This window comes from Vulpes vulpes, chromosome 11 (genome assembly GCF_048418805.1).
Source record: "Vulpes vulpes isolate BD-2025 chromosome 11, VulVul3, whole genome shotgun sequence".
In the NCBI taxonomy this organism is placed as follows: domain Eukaryota; kingdom Metazoa; phylum Chordata; class Mammalia; order Carnivora; family Canidae; genus Vulpes; species Vulpes vulpes.
The window spans coordinates 48,791,934-48,814,403 of record NC_132790.1 but is presented as its reverse complement, the minus strand read 5'-3'; the positions used below and the strand labels follow the sequence as shown (position 1 = coordinate 48,814,403).

The window sequence follows — 22,470 nt, the reverse complement described above, 5'->3', positions numbered from 1 at the left end:
CTCATCTTCAAATTCAAAGGACGAAAAGATAATTTGTTAAATATATCAACAATAAATCTTTAACAATGTAGAAAATTGCTAAAAAATTAAAATTTTAGTGTTTTTATTTACTTCTCTGGTTGTTTGCTTTTCTGTGAAGTGGCATTTGGAAACTTTGGGTACTAAAGTTAAGGCCTTTTTGACACTTGTCCATGGTACTAGAATGGAACATGTATCACAGCAAATGATTTCAGAATTATAAATTAGGGCATAAAATTATCCTATTTTATATATCAGAAAGTAAAGATCATAGAAATTATGCAATTTATACAAGACCATGTGGCTAGTTAGGGAAGAAATTGCCTTAGAAGTTTAGTATTTTGATTTAAGTTCAGAGCTGCTTCAGAACTATATTAATTGTTTCTACTTACAGATTTGGATTCAAAATAATCTCCTACAAACAAAATAAACTGCAATCGCCGTATTTCTTTCTGGGCAAATTTGGTCCCACTATAAGACCTGGTACATAGTAAACTTAGAAGAGAAAGCTCTTTCATTGCCATTATTGTTTATTGTCAATGGTCAGTATTTCAATTGCATCATAAATAATGGACTGCCTTAGAAAGCTAGATAAAAATTTGTAATTTTTCTTATAAAAATGTGTTTTGAGCTTGAACTAACTTACACAGAGGGGGGAAAAAACCTTTGGTAGAACAATATTGACATATATTGAAGCTTTCCTGTACTTGATCCTTCCTTTTGCATTCTGGTAATGAATGGTCCCTCCATTTCGCTTCCTTTATCTTTCACAGATTTAAATTTACTTCAGGGTCTCAGGAGAGAAGTAACTTCTCTCTGAAAGTATTTAGCATATGTAATAATTGTATGTACTAAAATACTCATAGGGAAGGAAGCCATAGCCTCAACGTAGTTGCAAATTGATAAGAGTATCATCAAATATTTATCGGGCATATCATGTGGGCCAGGCACAGTGCTATATATTGAAGACTCGTAACAGAAAAGACCACATGGTTTCTGCTCTCATGGCACTTACAGTATAATAGTGAGACAGATACCAATGCATTGAAGTGTGATATATATCGCAATAGAAAATGTATTTGGTGATATAGCAATGCACAAAGTGGTACTTTGTCAAGATTTGGGGAATCAGAAACATTTCTTAGAGCACGCCCATAGCAGGTTCTTTCAGCTTAAAAAAATAACAATTATATCAGAATTTATGCTTCTCATTTTGACTATAGCAGTATAATGAATTAGAATTCTGATCATCCATATGAGGTAATTAGAAAGTAAATTTATGGCAATGGGAAAGTATGTAAATTGGTGAGGATTGGCAGGGGAGTGACTATTTTAGAGGACATAGTTATTATGGTTCAATAAATTACAACTCTTATGACAAAGAAAAATGCAGTTAGTAATGCATATCTAATGTTGCTGTAAAATCCAGAGTTGAAGAAAAATTTGTGGATCAGTTGAGATTTAGAAACAAAAAGTAAAAGCAGTAATAATATCAGTCAATGGTAGCAAAAGGAGTTTGAGATTAAATGTGGCTTTTACCAGTATATCCAGGGAGATGTGATGCTATGAGTCAGTAAGTAGGTATACTCAGTGAAAACATATATTAAATTAATGGTTAGTCTTAGGTGCTTGAGAGAATCTCAGCTTATTTTAAAATCCTGATTTAGCAAAACAAATGAGAATGAGAAATATGAGAAGGTTAAGGAGTTATCAAGACATGTCAAAAATAGTTATTGACAATAAGGAGTCCAAGGAGTACTTTCAGAATTTGGACATTTACAGAATGGCAGTTGTGATGACAGCTATCTTTCAGCATAAAGGAAATTGTATTTTCAAATTTATTCTCAAATTCTACTTAACAAGCTGGGAGGGGTGAATTATCTAAAGAAGTGATTCTGAACAAAAACTAATGTGGTACTGCTATTCTGAAACACATAATCTGGAAATGGTTAGTCTATATGTCTGATGGTGACACAATAATGTTGTGAGTAGGCTTAAAGATAAAGCAGTAAATTTTTACTGGTTTTACCCAAAAGTACCCTTGAGAAAACTGTATCCTATTAAACGGGAGGCCTGTTCAGCAGCTGAGCATCTTGGGAATAGTCAAGGGGACAGGTGCTCTTCATTACAGAGGATGAGGGATCTGAAGTCCCAGGGGCAATGGGAGGGTGCGGAGAAGTCAGCAAGATGATAGTAGCAGGATGAAGCGAAGTCGGAGGGCCACAAGCAGCAGTGAGAGACCACTGATTGGACGACGGCCTAAAGCACTTTTAAGAACGAGACTTCCTATGGGCAAGGGAACTGGCACTGTTCAGATATTGGTTTGTATGGTATGCTTTTCACTCGACCCACTGCTGCCAACATTTCTATCAAGTCTACTTTCTAAATATATATATATTTGATGTTATATAAGCCATTTCTGTTTTATTTTAAAAATATTTTATTATAAAAAACTTCAAGCATAATCACATGTAAGAGGATAGTATAAGCCATTATATAGGAGTCTTTTTAATTTGTGGGTATCACAAGAAAGAGACTGAATCCCATATGTGGAGTGAGTATCAGATGAAGGACCAGCTTCAAGATACAGGAAGTCAGTGAGACTAGAATGGACAAAGACTTAATGTCTCCCTAGAGAAGTTGGATAAATATAGAGGTGGTCTTCAGAATACTGTAGGATGTGGAATCAAATATCAATCCAAGTGTACATGCGTCTCAAGAGTCTGGAAGGCCCTGATATTTAAGTTGAATAAATAAAGACTTCTGTCTATATTGATGGAACACATAATAACCAGTAAACTCTGAGCCTGATATTTCCCTACTCTGCCTGGCTCTGTAAATAGGCAGAAAGTAGACGTGAGGGGGGAGGAAACATAGAGAAAGGGTTATATATCTAGGAAACGATACTGTCTAGATGTAGCCTAGAAAACATTTCTTTGGTATGTAGCCTGAGGTCCTTGTCCCAAATTCCTTCTGACTGCTTTGTTTTGTTTTGTTTTGGGAATAGACAGAAGTTTCTCTTAGTGAGGAATGGGATGTTTGCACAAGTGTCCACTAACTATAGCTCCTGGGCATTTAATAATCATTTTCCCTTTCACTTGGGCTTAAATCTATATGAGAATAAGATGAAGATAAGATGGTTGTTTTACTTTATTATATTGGTAAACTTCTTTCATAGTATAAGGAAAACATTCCTCCATTCTCAAGATTATTAAAGAGAATTATGGCTGAATATGCTTTATTCCACAGCTTTGTTATTGGTATTCCTTTAGGAAAGCCAGCAGTAGATGTGCCAAAATTAGTTAAAGATGCTAGATACAGACCCCACATGAGAGGAATTATAAAAATTACATTTTCTTCATTAAAAGTGTTTATTCGGGAAAAAACCATTAAATTAGAAAAAAATTATTTGAAATTTTTGCTCCATTTTCACAATCACTTATAAATTATATATTAATAATAAAGGTGGCTGTTTTCAACTTGGGAAATGTAAGAAAAAAGGCATAGTAGTGAACTGAAGAAGTTATAAATACACTAAGTAAACTCCCAAATTAGATTTAACTTTTAAAATGGGGAGTTATTCTATTTGAGTGAGAATAGTTTGTAGCCATATCTTCACAAGACAGTCTTTTCCTAATATTATTCTGGTTTTTCAAGCTTCTATTTCTCTTACTTTATAATGAAAGCTGTGATATCTTGAAATTATTGCTATCAAATATGGACTTGCTAAAATCTCAAGATGCTTAAGATCTCTTGGATGATCTCAAAAAGCAGTAAGAAATTTCACAACTAGGTAATAGTTAACATTTATGAATGGATTTCATTTTAATGTGTCTTCTCTGACACAGCCATATATGGCTTGATTCCATCCTTCTTCCACTGTATTCTTGGTCATTTTTGAGGTCCCTGATTTATGATGAAGAGACCTGTTTATCTTCTTAACACGTTGCACATAATTTCTCATCATATCTTTCTCTGTTAACATCTTGTTTTTATATATGTTGATACTTCAATCTCTGAAATAAGTAAAGAAGTAAGATCCATACTTCTTAGAAAAATGGATTCATTGAATGTCAAATTCCACTGTTTAATTATCATTACTTTATTATGCTCTTTTTGAAGTTTATTTTTAAAGAATGAGTTCAATTCTGTATTTAGTATCCTAAGTATAAGAAAAAAAATGAGTGTATTATTTATGGATCAGGTCTGGAGAACAAATCTATTTTTCCTCCATATTTGTCACTTTTCAATCATTTTCACATTCTGGAAAACTTCTAGATGAAGAGTTTTCTGAATTCATCTACTTTGGACTTAATACAAAAGGTGGAATACACAGTCCTTGCATTTTAAACCTCAGGTATGGACTCAAAGTTTCCCAGCCTCAAACCTACACACCATATTCATTTCTACTGATCTCTTTTGCTTTTAAAAGTAAAGTAACTTGGCAAAGACAAAGAGTAAAAATAAATTTACTTCTCTTTTTGATATTACAATTAATTGTGGAAGCTTTCTTGTACTGTTTAGCAGGAAGTCCTCTACCTCAAATTACCTCATGGATGGAGAAAGAGTATGCTGAGTTGTTCCTATTTTTGTTAATCTTTTGTGACTGCTCTGTGTCATTGTGCTTACGATGTATGTGTATATATGTATATGTGTGTATGTATGCTATATATGCTGGTATTCTTGATTCAATGATTAGGTTACTCTTGGTCTGGTAGTAATTTAGGGGCTGTGGTAGAACTTAAAGAGGTCATGCTCAGCCGAGGCTGAGTTCACTCCATACTTGTGTGAACCTCCAGCCAGATGGTACAGCTCTTTATATGCAGTGTAGATCCTTGCCTACGCTGGAGGAGTTTTCCTCAAAGTCATGCTAAGAAAAGGGGGCTACAAGTTTGTGTTCTCTGGGTTATATCTCTGTAGTTTAAATTTGCAGCTACGGGGATCCCTGGCTGGCTCAGTTGTTTGGCGCCTGCCCTCGGCCCAGGGTGTGACCCTTGGGTCCCGAGACCCAGTCCCACATAGGGCTCCCTGCCTGGAGCCTACTTCTCCCTCTGCCTCTCCCTCTGCCTGTGTCTCTGCCTCTCTCTCTGTGTGTATCTCTCATGAATAAATAAATAAAATCTTTAAAAAATATTGCAGCTATTGTTTCTAATCACATTCACAGTCACTGTACCTGTGTTAGCAGGAGCTTTCATCCTTAGCCACCTGCTTTGTGAAAATCAGACTTGCCCAGTAGAATCTAGGCTCTGCATTAAGCTTCAGTCATTAATCTGCCTCAAGTCCTCTTTCTCTCAGGCCCTTTGTGACATTTCTGCCAATAGGACTCTCACTGAGGATTATCCTGTCCATCAGATGCTCTAATACGATTTAGTTGTAGGGATGCCTGGGTGGCTCCGCGGTTGAGCGTCTGCCTTTGGCCCAAGGCGTGGTCCTGGAGTTCCCGGATCAAGTCCCACATCCGACTCCCTGCATGGAGCATGCCTCTCCCTCTGCCTATGTCTCTGCCTCTGTGTGTGTGTGTGTTTCATGAAAAAAGACATAAAATCTTTAGGAAAAAAAAAACAAAACAAGATTTAGTTGCAAAAGAACAGGCTTTGAGGTCTCACTCCATTTGTTATCAGCAGATTCCTTTTTTAGGAATGAACTCTTTCTTCTCCAGGACATAAGAAAGTATAACCATTTCAAGGAAATAAAAGAATAAAGTCCTCTATCAATGTGTACCTACTTGTTATTAACTTATACAACTAAAATGGAAAATGCTAATGATTCTTCCGCCAGCAAGAAGGTATTCCATGGTTAACCTGTGCCGTCTTCTTTAAGACAGAGCTGGCATGCAACTTTCAAAGATAAGTTCCTTTTGTTAAAATTTCACCTAATCAGATATCCTTTTCCCAAAACAATTAGAATAAATAGTAGCTATTTTGAAATGAGCACTTTCTATACGCTAACAGCTATATGCTATTTTACATAAATTATCTTAATCCTTAAAATAATCTTGTATGATAGATATTATTTTGTTGTTATTTGTGCCATTTTGAAATTAAGAAAATGAGACTCAGAAAGATTAAGCAACTTGCTCAGAGTTACATAACTAGGATTTGAATGAAAGTCTGATTCAGAAGCTAGTGCTCTTTTCCAGCTACACCTAACAAATGGGAAGATCATACTGGAAGCACACATCTGATAATACACACATATGAGTAATTGCATGATATACTTCCAGCTGGGTTAAATTAGTTAATTTATTCATCCATTCTAGAAGCATTGGGGATAAAGTGATGAGAAAGAGTTTTTGCCTTCAATTATATATATAATCTAGTTGGGGAAACAGCCGCATATAAAGAGGAAGAACAGTGACAGAGATAGATGGGGTAATTGTGAGCAAAAGAAGGATCACCTTGCCTGGGAACCCTATGTTCAACCTCACATATTCTTCAAGTATTAGTACCTGAGAGGTGCCTTATGCTTATTGGTTCTGACATATGCTTTCATGTCACTTTTCCTTGTTTTCTACCTTGCCTCTCTAGTTGGGGAGTTTGCTTACCATATCTAATGATTTTAGGTTGGCTCTTGGAAGGTCTATCACCATTTCTGACCATACTGCTATCTCTAATTATCGAGGGTTTATTTGCCTTAGAGGAAAGTTGTAAAGACATGGTTATTTGGGGTAAGAGTATAGGAAGAGCACTAAGAGAAGGGTATGAAAAATGGCTCACCTGCCCTCCCTCGAAAGATCATATTCAATATCTCTGAGGATTAGAACAGATTTCAATAGTGTATGTTTGAGTAATGAGGGTGTCTGCCAACCATGCTAATTAGAGTCTGTAAGTAATAACATAATTTGTGTCTTAAAATATGATTAATGGGAATTATTTACCTTAAAAATATATTTCATTTATAACTTCTTCAGTTTTTAGCTTCACAATTTTAGCACTTTATGTACAAAATACTGTTGCCATTTCTGATAATTGAAAAACCACATAAATGATGATTTTCAGTCTAAATATTACTAAAATGCTTAAAATTTCTGATATAAATAATATTCAACATATGGTTCTGTATGAAGTTTAAGACAATAATGGAACCTGATGAAAAATAATTGAAATTCAACCAAATCCATACATAGGCCACATATATTTAAAAATTAGAGATAAAGTTGTCTTTCTTTTTTTAAAAAAAATATTTATTTATTCATGAGAGACACAGAGGCAGAGACATAGGCAGGGGGGAGAAGCAGGCTCCCTGCAGGGAGCCGGATATGGGATCATGCCCTGAGCTGAAAGGCAGATGCTTAACCGCTGAGCTACCCAGGCATCCCAATAAAGTTGTTTTTCAAAAACAAACCAAATGCTTTCATACTTCCAGCTCTCTTGCTGGCACATTTCAGGATGACTGTATGTGAAGGGCCTATTTTGTGCCTATTTTGTAGCTTGCTGTCTCTCCATGGACTTAACCCAGTGTACGGGCCCTGGCATTTCTTCTTCTTTTACTAATAGTCTTTACACTCATATGAAGTCATCTAGTCTTTGTCATCTGCCAGAAAAAGTTTGTCTTCTGGGAGGGGATGCCAGGACTCTCTGCATAAGCTCTGCTTGTCCTGACACTGGTTCAGAGAGCCAACTTCATCCTGTGTTCAAATTGTTACTGCTTTCCCCACTCATTCCCTTTCCATGCTTTGCACAGTTAAACCTGTTTTTGACTGCCTTGGCTTCCCCATTACAGGGAGGCTTTCTTCTAAGTTTTAGGTAGAAGATGATTGGGGAAAAACAGGTACGCTAATGGCTTTTTTATGCCCTATTAATTGTACATCCTCATAATAGCAGTTTTCAAGGTGACTATCTATACAAAAGAGTGAAGAAACTATACTGACCTTGTAGCCCATGACATCAGATTCATTGGTTAATGGTCTGACTGGTTCCCAGCCCAGAGAAAGCTGGGAGCCTTGCTGTTCCCACCGGAGGTTGCTGGGTGCTTGACTAGGGGCTGCAAAATAAAAAGTGAAAGTGAACTGACAAAGAGTCTTGATTACATTTCTTCACTTAAATCTTTGTATTTCAGTGTTTTCTTGTGGTTAGTGGTTGGTGGCACCATAGGCTTCTTTCCAGCCGGAATCAGATAAGGAGTGTTTTTGCTCCAGTGTATTTTAATAGCTCATCTACTGAGCTTTTGAACCAGAATTCTTTTATCTTTCTTCTGTGTCGAAATCGCTTGGCCTTGTTTCACAGGAAGATAACTTTTATCTGTTGTGAATGCAAAATTTTCTGAGCTAGTTTTGGAATTCAGATCTAAGCATTCAAGCAAGACTGTGAATCAAAACCCCCCTTCAACTCTCCTTATATTATGTACCTCACATGACTTTCAAACATCTTAAAAGATGTTTCCCTTTTGTCTGAAACAAACAAAAAGCCCAGGTCACTTACGAGATTTCTTGGTGGTTGCATGCACTTCACTGCTAGGTGGCCCATATCCAGCTCCATTATAAGCTCTCACTGTGAAGTGATACAAAGTATTTCCTTCTAATCCTGTCAGAATGACAGATGACTCATTCGCTCTAGTTTTGACTGTTTCTGCTGCATCTTCTTGTTCCATGTCTTTCCAATAACCAACCTGTCAACAAATTATTAAATGACAGATTAATTTTGAAGTTTCTTCTATACTTGTGATTGTTCGATGTTTTCCTAAAGCCCTAAGAAATCACTCTTTTATTATTCAATTAACAGGTACTACTAATGAGGCAAAAAACAGTCTTAGTCACTGCCTGATTTGCATCTGTGTGCGTCAGAGCAGTACTCAGCAGAGCAACAAAAGGTGCTCCCTTCTAACCTGGTAGCATGAGTTGCTTGGAAAGAGCCAAAAATATATCCTGACATTAAGAAAGGATCATTCAAAGAAACTGAGGCACTCTTTTCTCATTGGTTGTCAGAACCTTTTACCTTTCAAAGCCATGGAGCTTTGAATGCATTATGTGAGAAAGAGACATGAATAATATTTCCTTCTGGGCCCTCATAAAGGTGAATAACACAAGCTATACGGGTTTAATAGAGAAGCCATACCTGGGAGTGCTCTAAATGTAGACATATCACATGGCTAGGATATGGGAGGGAGACAGAAAGGAACTCTTCTATCAAAGCACAATTTATGCATTGAGATGATTTTTCCTGATTATAAGCTCATGGTAGCTGCTCCTATCCCAAATTTGAACGCTTTGTAAATTTAAATAATTGTCTTTGTATACCTAAAGTTTAACACTATGTCCGACATTAGAATGTTACTATATTTAAGTGAATAAAGAGTAGTTTTTATTCTTCTACTTACTTATTGTAGTAAAAACAATGGAACATTGTCTCCTCCTCCCCCCAATGAATTACTTGGTGAAAGAAGTAGATCACTTTCATCCTTCTTCAAGTACTTTGTCTACAGTAGAAGCTAGAAAGCCAAACACCACATTTTCCAGAGGCTTTCACCTACGGTTGCTGCTATACATTGTGGGCAGTGAGGGGTTTTTGTTTTTTATTAAAATATTCTTAGTCTTAGGCATGACTGCCATTTCCAGCATAGCCATAAGAAGTCAGTCTGTTAATTTTACTGGAATTAAAATAAAAAGCTTATCTAAAAGGAATTAAAAAATAAAACCTGAAGAAAAATCTAAAAAAAAAAAATCCACACATTCTTTTTTTGGTATTTTTTTTTTAAAAGAGTTGTTACTTTTACAGTAAAATGGATTATTTGCCCCCTCATTTTTTCCCCTGATGGGAAAGAAGAAAAACAAAAACAAAAACAAAATATTTGGAGTTTAACATTGTGCTTCTTTGATGCTTCTTAAATCAGAGTTGAGGTAATAACAGTAGTCAGAAGTCACACACACCTTGAGGTTGAGACTTCCTCATTCAATTTTTTTCTCCAATGATTCAATTTCCATCCTGATGATATATTTAATCAACCCATACACTTTGAACTCTATATGAAATCACTTGAAATTAGGTTAAAAACATTAAAACATATATAAATATCTAAAACTGGAAGCATAGATAACCTACTATTTTATCACAGATAATTGTGTCTGTGTATCTCTTCTTTTATTTTCATTACATATATTTAATATAATTATGTACCTATAATTTATGTCCTACTTTTATTCTCTAACATTATAGTTACATATAAATATTTTCTCATTTTTCAAAGTAATATTCTATTATATGTCGGTATATCAAATATTATTTAACCAGCGTCCTATTGTGGAACATTTGGGTATTTTCCAACAAACAAAAGGAGTCGATAAGCAAAATGTAGCACATGCGCCCAATGGAATAGTGTTTGATCCTAAAGAGGAGTGAAGTGTGCGATCGAGACAGGCCGCAACCTGGATGGACCTTGGTTAACTTTATGCTAAGTGAAAAGATGCAGGCACAGGGATCCCTGGGTGGCGCAGTGGTTTGGCGCTTGCCTTTGGCCCAGGGCGCAATCCTGGAGACCCGGGATCGAATCCCACATCGGGCTCCCGGTGCATGGAGCCTGCTTCTCCCTCTGCCTATGTCTCTGCCTCTCTCTCTGTCTCTCTGTGACTATCATAAATAAATAAAAATAAAAAAAAAATTTGAAAAAAAAAATGTTAAAATGTTGCCATAAATATCTTCACCTGTATTGTTTTCTACATATTGGATTAGTTCTCTGGGATAGAACACCACACAGAAGATTATGGGGTCTAAAATGACAAAAACTGTTAGGCTTTTTGTTATAAAAAAATGTCACATTAGTTTTCAAATAGTTTGTACAAATTTTCATTTCCAAAAATAGTTTATGAGTTTAGGATATATCAAACTATTGCAAACTCTAGGTCGATCATGGGTTGGGAGCCAGAAAGCCTATATTTGAAACTTACTTTTTTTTTTTAATCTGTAAGCTGTATATAACTGAACAAATTACTTAACCACTGAATTTCTATATCCTTGTTTATAAAATAGGCAAAATACTACTTACCTCAGTTTTATGAATCATTTTTAAACTACTTGAATTATCACTAAACTACTAATTATCACTAAACTACTTGAATTATTTTTTATTAATGTTTTAATATTTCTGATTATTGTTATTTGTAAATCAATTAGTATCTTGGTTTTGATATCCTTCATATTGTTTTGATTGTCCAATTTTGTCTCTTAAAAACTTTATTTAAATTTATAATGACATATGATATGATTAGTGGCAGACAGGAAGCATGACTTGAGTCAGCTAATATCTGTAAGATATTGAGATAAGAGTATAGATTTGAACCTAAATTTACAGGATGGCTCTTCTTATTAAATATCCATTTTTTTCCCAAAGTTGATCCTCCAGGATAATTATAATTATCACTATGCAGATAGTATAGTTGATTTTCTGGTGTGATGGTTCTAGGATATTCATGTCACGCACAACCTAAGTCTTTTACATGAAATTGCAGGATCTGAAAACCATGATTTTTGCCATTTGCAGTAGATGGTTAGTGGTTGAGTTGTGAACTTTTTCCTACTTCTCAGTTTTCAAATAGCTATATATATATATATATATATATATATATAATCAGTGAAGGAGTCTCCCTAATATTTTATCTTCTCTGGATTTTCGCTACCTGTTAGATTTTAAAAAATACAGCTTTTTTCTTAGTTTCTGCAGTCACTTATTTCTACATCTTTAACTACACTCAGTGATCACTGTTCATTCAATATTGTAGTCCTTGAATTTAATAAATGTAGTGAGGGAGGTGGTAAGTGTGTGGGGATAGGAGTATGTGGGAATTCTCTTTATATTCTGCTCAAATTTGCTGTAGACCTAAAACTGCTTTTAAAAAAAAAGTTTATTGATTAAAAAAAATAATAGTTAAAATCGCCATTGAATGAATAACCACACAAATGTAAAATTGTGGTTCTGACAAGCTACCTGCTAGAGATGTATGATATGAACTAGGTCTCAGTAGAGAGAGGCTAGTCAGGGAAGGCTTTACTAAGAGAGGTAGTTGAGCATTGGTAGAAAGAAGGGTAGGAGTTAAGCAGGCAAAGAGGGAGGGGAGGCAGAGGAATAGTGTGTGCAGTCTGGAGAGGAGAACAATTTATCTATAGGGCTGAAAAAAGTCCGGCTAGGCTGATGTGGAAGTTGAGGGTAACTGTGGTTTATTTTAGTCTAAGAGACAAAGGATGGGGCTATATCTTGGGGCTTTTCTGTGTTTAGGAGTTAAGAACAGGGGCAACTGGGTGGCTAGTGGATGAGTGTCTGCCTTTGGCTAAGGTCATGATCCTCGGTCTTGAGATCCAGTCCTGCATCAGGGTCCCCGAAGGGAGCCTGCTTCTCCCTCTGCCTATGTCTCTGCCTCTCTCTCTCTCTCTCTCTCTCTCTCTCTCTCATTCTGTGACTATCATAAATAAATAAAAATTAAAAAAAATTTATAAATGGCTCTCTTTTCACCAATGGTTTAGTTTACCTGAGAAGTCTCCCTTGACCACTTCTCTAAAGAAACCATCTCTCTTTTATGTCATTCTGAGTTTTGTTATTATCACTTGTAATCATGACACTATATGAAACTATCGTAATTTATCTGCTTGTTTACTTTATTTGGCAATGGTTGCAGTATGGAGAGGAGATTGGAAAAGGGCTAGAGTAGATGCAGGAGAGCAGTTAGAAGATGTTGCCAGAGACTGGGTAGGGAATGAAGATAGCTTGAACTAGGGTTACGGTGATTAGTTATGGGCACTTCAAAGAGAGAGTTGGTAAGACTATAATATTTCCTGAAACTCTGTGGTATATATTTTGGTTATTTTGATTTGGGACTGTTTGTTTACTTTGGATTTTTTTTCTTTGTTGTTGTTACTGCTTTTGCTCTATATCAATCTTTGCTCTATATCAATCAATCTTCTTGACAGGTTACCTATTGCTTATGGACCAAATTTCTCTTGTCCTTCACATCTGCCATTTTCTCTCGCACCTTAAATTTCCTTATTAATTAAGTTTTCATTTTGGGGTTACTTCTCAAGTTTGTACTCTGAAGCACTAGTTCAAATATTTAGTAGTATCAAACTTGCATTTTATTGCTTCTAATGAATATTTTAATTTAATTACTTTTTGTTTTGTACATTCTCTTCATATTCTGGATAGCTCTTTAAATACATAAGAAATGTTCTCCTTTTTCTTATCACTATCTAGAATAATATGTTTTAATTTTTTCTTCTGATTTACAAGAAAATCTTTGATATGGAAAGGAATTCATACTGAGCCTTATCATTTGTTTTTTTCTTTCAGAGAATTTTATTCTGTTTAATCATCCTTGGATGATTAGGATAATCCTAACTGATCTTTAAAGGTGTTCTAAAAGGGTGTTAAAGTTTGTTTGAATGGGAAGACATCACTCTCTAAACAGTATGCATATTCCAGACCATTGGCCTATGCTGTGCAGGTAGATGCTAGATTATCAGTTGTTAGTACAAACCTCCATTCATATTCTCCAAGCAATGCACATAAATCTACTCAGGCCTGATCTGAGAGACAAAGCTTCAAGTCAGTGACTGTAGTTTGTTTCACTGAAGAAAAGGATAAAAGGGAAGGAGGCCAGAGGCTATTTCATTGCTTACTTGAACCCAGAAAATGGAATTTTGAGGCTGGGTCATTGCACAAAGATGAAAGTAAAGAAAAAACTAGAAAATGCTGCTAATAATTTTGTTTTATATCCCTATTGCAATTGCAGTAAGGGTTTTCTCTTCTCTTATGGTTTCATGCTTACTTTAAGAGAAATCAAGAAAAGCTAGTTTTATGTGCTTCCACTCAATTCACTGCCATTCTTAAATTTAAAAGTTGTAACTAATGTACACTGAGGATTAGGAGGTAGACATTTCATTTCGAGCCTGCTTTCTCTAGTAATTCCTCACCTTCAGATAAACTTTGAAACACTATGACATTTTCCCTAATAATGCTTAACTTGCCTTTTATATTCCTCTTTTCTGATGTAACACCTAATTGTAGCCATGTCCTTCTACTGAGAGCTTCAAAATCTTATAAATAAGGAAAACATTTCCCAGAAAATGAATTTGTTTCAGTCAAGAATGTCTCTCTTGCCTCAATTTACTTGATCTCCGGCTTCCTAATCTCCTGAGTTTAGCATTAGATGATATAGTTATTAAATAGGCTATTCACAATCAATATTCATATACGCTGGCAGTCGGTATTATTAGATTACATGCATATTAGTTTCTTTGTGCCCAGCAGTAATTTTACTATAAAGAATGCAATTCCATGAATCAAATAAGATAAACATTGCTTAGTTACACTTTTGAATATTTATGAAGCAGTTCAATAGTATTTAGAGGCTATGAGGTGAGAAGATTTAAAATGCAGCAAGAACATAACATTGGATAAAATTTACTAAATAAATCTGTATTTATTTTTCCTACAAGCTGTCACCATGATCTAAAGAAAATATACTAAAGAATATTGGCAAGAAGTTTGGAAGGACCTCAAACACGTGGAGGTTAAGGACCATCCTGCTAAAAGATGAAAAGGTCAACCAGGAAATTAAGGAAGAATTAAAAAGATTCATGGAAACTAATGAGAATGAAGATACAACCATTCAAAATCTTTGGGATGCAGCAAAGGCAGTCCTAAGGAGGAAATACATCGCAATACAAGCATCCATTCAAAAACTGGAAAGAACTCAAATACAAAACCTCACCTTACACCTAAAGGAGCTAGAGAAAAAACATCAGATAGACCCTACACCCAGCAGAAGAAGAGAGTTAATTAAGATTCGAGCAGAACTCAACGAAATCGAGACCAGAAGAACTGTGGAACAGATCAACAAACCAGGAGTTGGCTCTTTGAAAGAATTAATAAGATAGATAAACCATTAGCCAGCCTTATTAAAAAGAAGAGAGAGAAGACTCAAATTAATAAAATCATGAATGAAAAAGGAGAGATCACTACCAACACCAAGGAAATACAAACGATTTTAAAAACATATTATGAACAGCTCTACGCCAATAAATTAGGCAACCTAGAAGAAATGGACACATTTCTGGAAAGCCACAAACTACCAAAACTGGAACAGGAAGAAATAGAGAACTTGAACAGGCCAATAACCAGGGAGGAAATTCAAGCAGTCATCAAAAACCTCCCAAGACACAAAAGTCCAGGGCCAGATGGCTTCCCAGGGGAATTCTATCAAATGTTTAAAGAAGAAACCATACCTATTCTACTAAAGCTGTTTGGAAAGATAGAAAGAATGGAATACTTCCAAATTCGTTCTATGAGGCCAGCATCACCTTGATTCCAAAACCAGACAAAGTCCCCACCAAAAAGGAGAATTATAGACCAATATCCCTGATGAACATGGATGCAAAAATTCTCAACAAGATACTAGCCAATAGGATCCAACAGTACAATGAGAAAATTATTCACCATGACCAAGTAGGATTTATCCCCGCGACACAAGGCTGGTTTAACACTCATAAAAACAATCAATGTGATTCATCATATCAGCAAGAGAAAAACCAAGAACCATATGATCCTCTCAATAGATGCAGGGAAAGCATTTGACAAAATACAGCATCCATTCCTGATCAAAACTCTTCAGAGTGTAGGGATAGAGGGAACATTCCTCAACATCTTAAAAGCCATCTATGAAAAACCCACAGCAAATATCATTCTCAATGGGGAAGCACTGGGAGCCTTTCGATTTGTGTGGAATCAGAAAAGACCCCGAATAGCCAGGGGAATTTTAAAAAAGAAAACCATAGCTGGGGGCATCACAATGCCAGATTTCAGATTGTACTACAAAGCTGTGGTCATCAAGACAGTGTGGTACTGGCACAAAAACAGACACATAGGAACAGAATAGAGAACCCAGAAGTGGACCCTGAATTTTATGGTCAACTAATATTCGATAAAGGAGGAAAGACTATCCACTGGAAGAAAGACAGCCTCTTCGATAAATGGTGCTGGGGAAATTGGACATCCACATGCAGAAGAGTGAAACTAGACCACTCTCTTTCACATACACAAAGATAAACTCAAAATGGATGAAAGATCTAAATGTGAGACAAGATTCCATCAAATCCTAGAGGAGAACACAGGCAACACCCTTTCTGAACTCAGCCACAGTAACTTCTTGCATGATACATCCACGAAGGCAAAAGAAACAAAAGCAAAAATTAACTATTGGGACTTCCATCAAGATAAGAAGCTTTTGCACAGCAAAGGATACAGTCAACAAAACTCAAAGACAACCTACAGAATGGGAGAAGATATTTGCAAATGACGTAACAGATAAAGGGCTAGTTTCCAAGATCTATAAAGAACTTATTAAACTCAACACCAAAGAAACAAAGAATCCAATCATGAAATGGGCAAAAGACATGAAGAGAAATCTCACAGAGGAAGACATAGACATGGCCAACACGCCTATGAGGAAATGCTCTGCATCACTGGCCATCAGGGAAATACAAATCAAAACCACAATGAGATACCACCTCACACCAGTGAGAATGGGGAAAATTAACAAGGCAGGAAACCACAAATGTTGGAGAGGATGCGGAGAAAAGGGAACCCTCTTACACTGTTGGTGGGAATGTGAACTGGTGCAGCCACTCTGGAAAACTGTGTGGAGGTTCCTCAAAGAGTTAAAAATAGATCTGCCCTACGACCCAGCAATTGCACTGCTGGGGATTTACCCCAAAGATTCAGATGCAATCAAACGCCGGGACACCTGCACCCCGATGTTTATAGCAGCCATGTCCACAATAGCCAAACTGTGGAAGGAGCCTCGGTGTCCATCGAAAGATGAATGGATAAAGAAGATGTGGTCTATGTATACAATGGAATATTCCTCAGCCATTAGAAATGACAAATACCCACCATTTGCTTCAACGTGGATGGAACTGGAGGGTATTATGTTGAGTGGAGTAAGTCAATCGGAGAAGGACAAACATTATATGGTCTCATTCATTTGGGGAATATCAATAATAGTAAAAGGGAATATAAGGGAAGGGAGAAGAAATGTGTGGGAAATATCAGAAAGGGAGACATAACATAAAGACTCCTAACTCTGGGAAACGAACTAGGGGTTGGGGAAGGGGAGGAGGGTAGGGGGTGGGGGTGAATGTGTGACGGGCCCTGAAGGGGGCACTTGACGGATGAGCACTGGGTGTTATTCTGTATGTTGGTAAATTGAACACCAATAAAAAATAAATTTATTATAAAAATTTTAAAAAATTATATTGGCTATAAATATAATTAAATTTGTTCTTAATGCATGTAGTTTAGTGCAGATCTTTTGCAAAGGTTTGTTCCCTTCCTTTCTTTATTCAAATGTTCTAAAATACAGAATGTTGAATAAAGAAATTTGGGGGAATATCTTATTATAACTAAGGTGCTTAAATATGTTTGTGAGACCATCTATAAACATAATAACTTCTTAATACAAACTAATTAAATAGAAGAATAAAAGTTTTGATATGAAAGTTAATACTTTGGTGTAGAAGAACATTAATCTTTAAAAATTATTTTGTATTTTACCACATATAGTTTTCTCCGTATAAGGTGATAGGAATGCAGAGTTTGGAGAGGTATAGTTTTAATGTATGCATTAGAACAGACAAAAGTCACAATTCAGTGATATATCCAAATTGAGCTTGACAAAGAACAGTACATTGTAACCCAAATAAACTAGAAACAAAGATAGAGCAGTACTTAATGAACTGAAAATAAATGCAAATAAAGAAAAGAATAAAGCCAAAGTTAATTCTTCAAAAAGATTAAAACAATTATAAACCTCTTTTGATCAAGAGTGATCAGAGAGAAGGTGAGAGAGAGTGGAGGAAGAAGAAGATATACAAATTATTGAAAGAAAATAACACCTCAGGTCTTAGAGAGAGATATTAAAAACAATGATAGAAATAAATGGTGGCTAAGAAAGTGGTCATGCAGATCCTGACCCAGGTGAGAACTGAAAAATCTTGGCAAACATCTAAAAGCAGAAAAACAGTGGAGGAGAGTTTACTCTGGAATCTGAAACTGCAACAGGTAAGTTATAGCTTTTTTGTTTGAAAATATGGGGCAGCCCGGGTGGCTCAGCAGTTTAGTGCCACTTTGGGCCCAGGGCCTAATCCTGGAGACCGGGGATCCAGTCCCATGTCGAGCTCCCTGCTTGGAGCCTGCTTCTCCCTCTGCCTGTGTCTCTGCCTTTCTCTCTCTCTCTGTGTCTATCATAAATAAATAAATCTTAAAAAAAAAGGATAAACTATACTTGCTTAGGAAGAATAACTGGGAGAGTGAGTATAAATGTAGTCACAACAACGAAAAACCTAATCTAAAAACAGCTGCATTTGGTGGGATTTTTGAGTTTGCTGCTGTTTCAACTGAGTGCATTCTTCAACATGTGAATTTTAAAAGCATGTATTTTAGAGATTTATTATAAACTATGTTGGGTGAAATGATGTGATTGCTGAAATTTGTTTCAAAATAATATAGAAGAATTGATTAAGTGGTGTTATATATAACACCATTCAATGGTGTTATTTAATGGTGTAATTTATTAGTTCTAATGGTTGAAGGTGAGTTGAATACATAGAAATTTACTATGCTTCTCTGTATATTTCACATATTTTTCATTTTATAAAATTAAAGAAAAGAAATATAATTTAAAAACAAAGGTCATAGTTGCCATAGAATCAAAACAATAAAGTAAGGATTAATCTAAGAAAAGATTTGTAAGACCTATATTAATAAAGATTAAAGAAAAAAAACTCCAGAGGGATATACAATAATCGTGGATTAGGAGAATTAATATTGCAAGTGGATAATTCTCCCAAAATTATCTATATAGGCAGCTCTATTCATAACAGACCCAAAGTGGAAACAACGTTAGTGTCCATCAATGATAGAATCATAAATTGTTGGATACTCACACAATGTAGTTTGGGAGAAAGAGTGTGGTAATACAAATGAATCTTACCAATATAATGTTAAGTAAAAAATGCAAGACATAAAAGGCTCCATATAATTCCAAAAACTATGAAAACCAATCCGAACTCGGGATACTGGTTTTTGGGAGGGTATGTATAATGTAGTTAATACAAGGTGGGTCTCTAACTTCTAGTTAGTGTTTTGTCTCATGACTTGGACTATAGTTACACAGGTATGTTTACTTAGTGGTAATTCATTGAGCTGTACATTTACAATTTGTGCTCTTTTCTATATGTGGATTTCTTTATTTGCCCTTTTAAGAATAAAAAGTCTAATTTTGTAATTAGCCGTTAATTAGTAATAAACATTTTTATAATGCTAAGTATGTCTTAGGTAAAGCTTCCTTTTGTCTGTGTGTGTTCAGTCACTTTATAACATTTCTCAGTTTCTTAGTATAGTAAGCAAGACCATGGCTTACTATCTGTTCAACACTCATTGAGTTAATACCTCAAGACCACAAGTACCACAAGTGTTAATATAAAACTCACTGCTCAAAAGCAAGAAAAATGTGTTGTAATTTAGTAATTCCCAAATGGGTCATTCTAAGAGAATGTCAATAAAAATGTTCCAAGCATATGTAAAATTAAATGGGTTGATGCCTTCATGTATGGTTTCATTGTTTGTTATGCATACTTTGTGTGTACAAAATATGTGCTATATAATAGAGAGTGAGACTGTGGATGGATATAGGAGTTCAAGATGCTAGATTCAGGAATGAGAAAATTGTTTATTTACCTCTATTGTTTAGAGGTGCTATCATAAAATCAGATTTATGTAAAAGAGTAAAAAATAGGAAATAACTATGAATATGATAAAAGATATTGTAAAAAAGATACCATCAATATCTTTTTGGTCTGTTATGTATATGAAACAATATATGCAGGCAAGTATTCTAATATTCCTGAAAATAAAATGGCTTAAGAAGTTTAGTAAAAAAATAGTAAAAAGTGGTATGGATTAGAGCATTTTTTCCATGAAGCAAATAAACAGAAGAAACACAGTAAATTGATTGCTAAGAACTCCATAGTTGCCTTTCAATAGGACAGGGGAAGGAAAGAGTTAAGCAACTGAAATGTTACTTTTACAATTTCCTTTGATCTGCTGATTTTTGAAAAACAAAAATAGTTTTTGTTAGCCTCCCAATCTATGAAAATAACCTAAAAGGAAATCTAATAATAGGGAAATGAAAGCTATTTGATTTAAATCAGAGTCTGTAGAATTTCAGAAAACGAAGAGTAGAATTGGCATCTTTCTTTCTTTCTTTTTTTTTTCTTATTACTGTTTAGTTTTTAATATTTTTTGTTTTTATATAGTCATAATAAGAAGCCAACGGGAATCTGTAAAACAGCTGCCACCCATACACCACATGGAAAATAAAATAGCCTTTGTTTTAGCCTTTTGGTGACTGGCTTCATTTAGGCTTCTTTTCTCTCTTTAATTTATATCTGAAATCCCATTTTTCACTGCATGCACCCTTACTCTCCCGTCCCCTGCTATACAGATTAAATGCAATCTGCCTGGCATGAGTTATCATCAGACAAGAGTAGGTCTATTTGTTTTTGTCTTCTGCTCTGATTAGAGAATCAGATTATAAAATACACAACAACAACAATTTCATCTTGTCCCCCCTTAAGAAATCTTCCTACAACCTATTTTATAGAGAAACATTCAATTGGTGTCTTTTGAGTGCAAACAATAACTGAAAATGGCTTTAGTGATGTATCTAAAATGAACTTATTAGTTATATGTCCGCTGAAAGGTCTAAGATACACACATGCACGTCTTGAGCATGGCCCAGGAAAAGGGGTCTTGTGAGCATCATAAAATGGGACAAGTTGTTTTGTCTTTCATTTCTCTTAATAATAAGCATCAAAAAGTCTGGAATTGAAACTGGGACACTGTGTACCCCTTACTACAAAAATATATTGTCACTTACTGCTGAAATGATTCTAGCCATTAATAAAGCTGTTACAAAAAGGACCCCAAAAATACAAGCACCAAAAACTTGATGATTGTGGGAGATTTTGTTTCACAGGTAGAATATAAATATAATATTAAAAAAAGATTATGCCCAGAAAAAAATATTTTATTCGGTAAATGATATTTTTACTTATTGATTTGTTATTTAATTCAGGAAAATTGAGCACATTTTAGGTACAGATATACATTCTCACAGAAACTGATACCCATATAGGGCACTGCATGAGTTACTCAAGAGAATCAGGATGCCAAGGTGTTCTGAAGTTATGGGCATGAGAGTTGCATTGTTTCCATGTCTTTCTCTCTCTCTCTTATTTACTTCCCATAAACATCCTTTAGGATTAGATCATGAGCTTTTTGAAAGCAGGTACTGGATCTTATTGATCTTTGCATTTCTGCTGCCTGAGACAGTGCCTACCTAATCCTTAATAAAGGCTTGATGAGTGAAGGAATGAAAAAATGAATCATCCAACTTCCAATATCACACACTTTCATTCATCCTTCTGCTTGATCTGGAAAAATCAGAGAAAATGTGATAAAATTTGGCCTTATCTTTCTTTACTTCCCCTTCTTGGCAGACTGGCTTCTATTCTGATGTTGTATGCACATAAACATCCTAGTTTTCTCAGAAAAGCTTGTGAGTCTCTGCTTTAGGATTCGGGCATACCATTCAGAAGACAGTGAATGCTGGTGGATTCATAAATTCAAAACTGAACCTCATAATTTTCTTGCATAGGCCAATGTAGGGATGACAATCCGGATGGGACAGTCATGGTTATGCATGAATCAAGCTCATTCAATAAATATAGTTCATTTTCGATTTTCAATCATGCTGCATGTCATAAGCTAGAATTTCATGTACTTCAATGTCAGTGCTTTTTACATTTAGTCTATATAGCCATGAAATCTGAAGCCACTTCCATGTAGTTAACCAAAGTTCCTAATTGGTGGTTCTAGGAGAATGTCAACAAAGTTGTTCAAATATTTGTAAAATACGATTAGAGGGATTAGTGCTTACATTCATGATTTCACATTCATTCTTATTTCCTCAGATGGTCATTTTTTGTAAGGTAATGCCAGGCTTACAGAAGGCAGTCATAAAAGCTTGTTGAAAAGAAAAGACCACCTGTTTTCTTTCAATAGCAGAGTCCTGTCTAGCCTAATTGTGACATTTAGAAAGGCCCATGGGTGACTCACTTAGAAATGAAAGGGAAAGTATTACTAAAATATCCTGAAGCCCTTTACCATTAATTAGAGTCTCTTTCTGGTGGGCTAGGGTATGTCATCATTCTGTCCCTATTTTTATGCATAGCTATTCCTATCATTTCAATTGGTGTGACCATTCTAGTAAATAAGGGAATTAGTAAATTTAATAACAAAAATTAGTTTAAATTGATTAAATGCTTAATGATTTGAAAGTGTTAAGTTCATTGCAGATGAACATAACTGAGGTAAAAATGCTTGTAAAAGGCAAAAATGCTGGCACCTAGG

The 22,470-nt window shown here is 35.3% G+C and overlaps 1 protein-coding gene across 5 annotated transcripts in view; it reads right to left on the bottom strand.

The window, feature by feature from the left end:
* The window catches only part of CNTN5 (contactin 5), a 1,288,935-nt gene that overhangs the window by 7,690 nt on the left and 1,258,775 nt on the right, over nucleotides 1-22,470 (bottom strand). For all 5 annotated transcript variants that reach the window (XM_072726266.1, XM_072726270.1, XM_072726267.1 and 2 more), the window contains 2 exons: nucleotides 8,439-8,625; nucleotides 7,889-8,001 (listed from right to left, as the gene is read on the bottom strand). In XM_072726266.1, coding sequence (XP_072582367.1) covers nucleotides 7,889-8,001; nucleotides 8,439-8,625 — 300 coding nt within the window. The remainder of the gene's footprint in view (nucleotides 1-7,888; nucleotides 8,002-8,438; nucleotides 8,626-22,470) is intronic.